Genomic DNA, 6,392 nt, shown 5'->3' with positions numbered 1-6,392 from the left:
TATCACAACACAGTTTCTCAGCCGAGAATGAACCACAGTTGAGTTATTCTACAAACCAAATTAAAATAGGTGATAGGCGGTCTGGTATATTTTAGAAGTACCGTATTTTCCGCACTATAAGGCGCAGCGGATTATAAGGCGCACTGGATTATAAGGCACATAGAATAGACGCTACAGTAGAGGCTGGAGTTACGTTATGCATCCACTGGATGGAGCTGCACTAAAGGGAATGTCAACAAAACAGTCCGACTCAGGTCGGTGAGGAGAGCCTTCCGCGACTGGGCCTGGCCGTGGCCGGAAGATGGCCACCCTTCTCCGTTCGCGCACAGCATGTTGGTGGAGAACGTGGTGCTAAATGACCTGCAGACGACCTGGTAGGTCAGTAAAATTTTATTAACAAACCAGCGTTCTGACAACTATCCCAGCATGCACCACGCGCTTCTTCTTCTATGGGCAAAAATAAAGTTGGCGGCTGCTTACCGTAGTTGCTAGACCTGTTGTGGCTCAATATTGGTCCATATATATAAGGCACACCGTATTATAAGGCGCACTGTCGGCTTTTGAGGAAATTGAAGGTTTTTAGGTGCGCTTTATAGTGTGGAAAATAAGGTAAGTTTTGTTAGTGCGTATTCTTCCTTTGCAGATCATTTATTTTTGTTTCAATGAGAACCACAACTTGATATTGTTTGTATAAATTTAATGTAAATGCTGCATGTATGAAAGAAGAAAAATTTCAGAAAAGCCAGTTTCCGATTATAGCTGTGCTAATTTTCTCACAATGCAGCACGTTGCCCAGACTTACCATTGCTGTAATGCTCAAAGTCAATGTAGCATCTATGTTTGGCCCCAAACATGAACTCATCAGCACTGTTGTGGAAACATAAACTCACTGGTTTCCTCTAAATGCTTCTAAGAGCAGAGTAACTTTACTTCTGCTTTAGTTGGTCTGTTGCCTTGAGGAACATGAAGATGTGGAGTCTTTACAACTTGATCCTCATGTGCAGTAAGTTAAATTATTTGAGCTTGAATATTTAGCTTTTCTGTAATAAGTTAATTTGTTACCTTGTAGATAATGAAAAGCACTGAGCATGTCAGCTAATAATTAATGACATGCAAAGATTTCAAGGGAATTAAAATAACTCCTTTTCAGCAGCTTAACCATGAAACAACTAAATTAATACTATCTTCTCATTTTAGCCGCTATGAGTTGTGTGACCAGTGATGTAATCCCTGTGTTTGGATATGTGAGTAGTGCTGCAAGGGTTTCCTGTCCATATCCTGCTGGATATGAGGATTATGAAAAGTACCTGTGTAAGAACGACTGCAATGACGATGATGACGTTCTTGTTAAATCAAAAGGAAATAGCAACAAATACTCCATCTATGATGACCAAAAAGCACTAACCTTCACTGTGACCATCTCTCACCTTCGATTTGATGATGCTGGAAAATACTGGTGTGGAGTGACCAGAACAGGAAACGATATCTACACTGAAGTAAAGCTGGAAGTTGCAAATGGTAAATAACAAATATCAATTTTCACACATTTTATTTCATTAGGTTTTTTTAGTCTGTTATGGATAAATACAAATGGTCTTCACCTGAAAGATGTATGCTTTCATTTTAGTACTAATTAAGTTGTTGCTGTAATGATCACAGAGTTTCATTCAGTCATTAGAAACTATAGTGTCAAGGTTTGACAAATGTAGAATCTGTCAGATCTGTTCTTTCAAAACGTGTCAATGTGGGCAGTATGATAATAAATTATATTGTTGGTAATGAATTTAAATTTAAAACTACTGTAATTACACAAAGACAGCATAACAAAGGAAATAATTTAGGTATGACAAGAAGAAACTAATATTGAAAAGAGACAATGTGAAGAAAAATTTACAATTTTGAGGAATGATCATTTCATGGTTTGATCAAAGAGCAGATAATTCTAGGACGATGTTCACACTCCAAGTCTTATCTTATCTTTTATATAAAAAATATATAAAAGATATTTTTATTTTAGTTTTTTTTTTACCTAAATAAATAAAAGCTATTTATTTCTGCCAAGAGGCAGAAACAAATACAACAGAGTAAAATAATAAAAAATAATAATTATATGTTAAGCTATAAAAAAGGTACATGTCGTAGAATCAGCCTCTAGCACTTTTAGTTTATCTTTAAAGTCTCTAAAAAATTAGTTCAGTCAGTATAAAAGTTTCTTGAAACAAGTTCTTTGAAGAGCGAGCACAGTGAGCGAAAACCTTCTTGCTCAATGGACCTTATCACAGGGGCCGTGTTTCATTGGCTAATGCCCATTTGACGTCACTGCGCAGCTACCACGTGCTTGACCGTCTCACAAACAAAAGCTAAAGTAGTAAACACATGCTAATGTAGATTGTGGACTAGCAGACCACAATCTACACAATCAAAGTTTTTGCGACAGAACTCAAATAAGAAAGGTTCTCTACTGTCAGTGGGGAATCTGTACAGGCGATGTCAGGTATCCTGATCGTATTTGTGGAGATAAAATTCACAGATTTCCCAAATCTGATACGGAATGCCTAGCTTGGCTCAAAACTTGTGCACGACCGCATTTGCAGCTCAACCGTCGTAAGATCAATAAAAACAAAGGAGTGTGTGCTGGTGTAAGTATTATTACTTTGCTTTCCTTGTGTTTAGTGAATGGGGATATTTTGAGTGGCCCTGCGACAGCCTGGCGCCCTGTCCGGGGTGACCCGCCTCTCGCCCGGAACGTTAGCTAGAGATAGGCACCAGCACCTCCCGATCCCTTTTGAATTTTGAAGCTTGAAATATTGTAAGGTCTTAAGGAGACCTATAATGTGTGAACAATGACCCCCAAGTCTGAAAAAAGTCAATAATAAACACATTCATTATGAAAACCTTTTAGCTAAGTACAGCATAATGGCAGTACTGATCCAACTTCTACACCTTGAAGCCTGTCTGTTACACAGTCTTACGTTAGCTGAACAGATCAATATGCAATGTGTACCGTATCTGACATGCATTAAGGATTTTATTTGACCTGAAGAGGCTTTTTACGAAACTGTAATCGTGTTAGCCACGCTAGCACCAGGTATCAGGCCTAGGCACACTCAAACATTTGCCAACAACAGAAATCACTGATTCCAAAAGTAACCCTCAAAACCATGAATGCCCGACTTACCCAGCCTTGCAAGAACAATAGGCACCAGTGATCTTGTCCACAACTATATTTATGCAGAGGGTGTGAGGATCTGCTGTTTTCCTCATCGACCGGTAGCATTTAGCTGCGACGCGCACAATGTTGGAGGCATCGCGTGGCTCAAACACCTTGATGTTGTCCAAAAAATATGACATGAACTTGTTGGTTCCCCTGTCCATTGTCGTGGCTGATATTTTTTGAAAATCCCAGAAAGGCTACACTAATTGACTCAGAAATACTTTGTAGAGAGTCAGTTGAAACGAAAGACGCCATGTTTACACATAGAAACTAAGCTCCGCGAGGCTTTGTTTGTGAGACATGCAGCCACGTGGGACTGTCGAGGGGCGTTTCTGGGCGAAGCTTGGTAAGGTCCATTGAGTCCGAGCAAAAGGGACAGATAGAAGTAGCAAATCATTTGAGCAAAGAGTATAAGAGTCTACATTTCTCAGTGAAATTGCAGAAAAAAATTATGCCAGCAGGAGTCCAAGTATAAGCTGTAGATAAAACTTAACCAAAGGGATTTCCTTTGGGTAGTCAGACCTGGCCATCCCACCTATGAATATAAATCACATTTTGCAATTTGCAATGAACCTCAGAAATGTAAACAGAATCAAGCATCTTAAGTCATTGTGTAGAAGCAATCATATACAGAAGATCTCCATGGTCCAACACAAACAGAAAAGTTGTAGAGACGAGCCTCATCAACCAAAATGCCTCAGTATTTATATATGTGAACCAGCTTTTATCTGTATCCATATTATATAAATATATGTGTGAACGAAATTGTGGTAGGACAAGACAATCTTCCAGGACAATCAAGCACAAAATATTAACACAATAATTGTGTGCATTAAGTATGCTAAGAGGCCTAGTTTACCATTGATGACTTACTATTAAACTTTTATTAATATCTTTAAAATGTCAACACAGTTTAAAATCTTTCCTGGTCATTTTTGTGAGATTTTCAATTGAATTCAGTAATTTATTGCCAAGTAGCAAATAAAGCTCCACAGAAAAAAACTGAAGAATGTGCTGGTGTGAACTTCACTCAGGTAACTGAAGCCCAACTCTGAGAACAACAGCAGAGTTAGCATCCGCCGTGATGTTTTCATCCATTAGCTCTCAGCGGCACAACATTGAGAGTCTGTGACGCACAATGACATCAGACTTGGACAAAATACGACATGGCAGTTCAGACAGGGGTTTTGATGGGCAAAAAAAACAACTTCCATTTTCCCTGCAGGGTGAACACTGCCTTAATTAAGCAAAATATGAAATATAGCCCAAGAACGTATGTAAGGCAAAAATGGAAATTAATATAAAGAAACCAAACAAAAATACTGTGAAACCTGAAAAACCATTTATTCATATATTAATAGGAAACTGTATGCCACAGCTCACTGAAGATATGATGGTCGGAAATATTGGACAGAATAGAAAAAACTGAACTTAAGTCATCTGAAAATTTGTTGCTGTTATTTAGTGTGATTTTACAGTGTTGTTTATCTTACCCACAGACAGATGGGTTGGAACGCCGACTAAAATCCAAGGCAATGAGGAAGGTTTGGTATCCATCAACTGTTCTTATAAAACCGATGATGATGTCAACAACCTGAAGTATGTCTGCACAGGAAACCGGCGCTCCGTATGTTTACAGCAAGCAATAATCACATCTAATAAAAGACAAAATGGACGATTCAAACTCACTGATGACAAAAATGCGAGAGTTTTCACAGTCACCATTTCCAGACTGAGCCTGAGGGATTCTGGGTCGTATCTTTTTGGTGTCCAGAGAAACGCAGGATGGGATGGTTTCTGTGCTTTTGAGCTGGAGGTCAAAGGTGAGACATTCAAACTTTACATTAACTCTATGGATTTCTGAAGGGCAACAGCTGATATGTTTATTTTCTGTGTTGAAAACAACTAAATGAAAAAGACAGATCTGACAATGATTCTTCTATTTTATAAATTAGACTGGTGCTGTGTGACGTCCAAGTACATGAAAGGCATCGAGGGACGTCAGATAACATGGCAGTGTCCTTATCCACGTGAACATCGTAATAACAGGATGTTTATCTGCAAAGGAAACCAACGCAGTGACTGTACAGACATGATGGGTCAAACGAGGTTCGCAGTGCACAGCGTTTCTTCCAGCTCTTTCTCTGTTTCCATCACTAACTTGGAAGCAAGGGATGCTGGGACATACTGGTGTCGATCAAACTCAGAGTGGAGTGTTGGAAGCTACATCCAGGTTCATCTATCTGTAGGTAAGAGGAGCACAGTGACACATTAATGAAATATTGAATAAAAGTAGTTTTTAATTGTCAACTGTGTAGGGTAAGGAACTTGAAAACTAGTTGGTAAGATATTATGGTGGTAGACTGTTTAAAGTTCATGTGTTCAATGGTATCTGGTCTTGCACAGTTTTGTCTCTCTGGAAAAATCTTATATTTATTTAAACTTATTTCCTTATTTGTTGCAGAAAAAGAACAAATTACTGAAAATAAAGTGCTGAAGAATCTGCCAAAACAAAAACAGATGGAAGGTGAGACCTTAAATGACAAGAACATACCAAAGACTAAAAAGAGAAAACAAATCTTAAAACACCAACATTATTTTCTGTACATGCCATTTACTGCATGTTTGACACATGCAACATCGATCTAATTTGAATAGCTGCTCCTCAGTGGAGATTTTATCACATCTGAGCCTCACAAGCCAGCCGTACCATGTGACTAATCAAGAAAATGGTTGACAAGTTTGATCGGAAATCACATTTTGCTGGTTACATCTATTTTTTTTTTTTTACTTTGGACTTCATTGCATTTTTTTGTGCAAATATGCAAAAGAAAGAAGACTTGCCTTTTTCGGGGAAATAATCTCATCTGACCTCTAATAATAAGTTATACAGATAGTAGCAATATAATAATTAATCAGAAAAAACTGATACTGTAGATAGGGCACGCAGGAGAACTGGTAGGATTTAAACTGGGAGAGTTTCATCAGTCGGTGATTTGCAAGAAAAGACGAGCAAAGATCTGACAGGGACTGACTTGACTGATGAATGTAAATAAAGAGGAAGTAATTAAGTAGAATAAAAAAAGAAGAGCTTAAATGTTGAGAAACAGCTGAGGAGACAAAGACTGAGTAAGGTGGAGGAGAGAGACTCATCACTGACTCCAAGTAAACAAAGGGA

At 38.4% G+C, this 6,392-nt stretch overlaps 1 protein-coding gene across 1 annotated transcript; it reads left to right on the top strand.

The window, feature by feature from the left end:
• Window positions 1-593: 593 nt before the first annotated feature.
• Window positions 594-5,489, top strand: LOC106962548 (polymeric immunoglobulin receptor-like). The gene is made up of 3 exons (XM_015057016.1): window positions 594-1,518; window positions 4,714-5,037; window positions 5,170-5,489. The coding sequence occupies exons 1-3, from the start codon at window positions 1,203-1,205 to the stop codon at window positions 5,487-5,489; spliced, it is 960 nt and encodes a 319-aa protein (XP_014912502.1). The 5' UTR covers window positions 594-1,202.
• The last annotated feature ends 903 nt before the right edge of the window (window positions 5,490-6,392 follow it).

This window comes from Poecilia latipinna, unplaced genomic scaffold (genome assembly GCF_001443285.1).
Source record: "Poecilia latipinna isolate Pla-1442-1.1 unplaced genomic scaffold, P_latipinna-1.0 Scaffold1429, whole genome shotgun sequence".
NCBI classification, from domain to species: domain Eukaryota; kingdom Metazoa; phylum Chordata; class Actinopteri; order Cyprinodontiformes; family Poeciliidae; genus Poecilia; species Poecilia latipinna.
This window is presented reverse-complemented; position numbering and strand designations above follow the sequence as displayed.

Excerpts from the sequence above, each read along its gene's own strand:
- LOC106962548 (XM_015057016.1), top strand. The coding sequence starts at position 1,203 with ATGAGTTGTGTGACCAGTGATGTAATCCCTGTGTTTGGATATGTGAGT. Across the intron at positions 1,519-4,713 it reads AAAGCTGGAAGTTGCAAATG|ACAGATGGGTTGGAACGCCG; the intron begins GTAAATAACAAA and ends TCTTACCCACAG. Across the intron at positions 5,038-5,169 it reads TTTTGAGCTGGAGGTCAAAG|ACTGGTGCTGTGTGACGTCC; the intron begins GTGAGACATTCA and ends TTTATAAATTAG.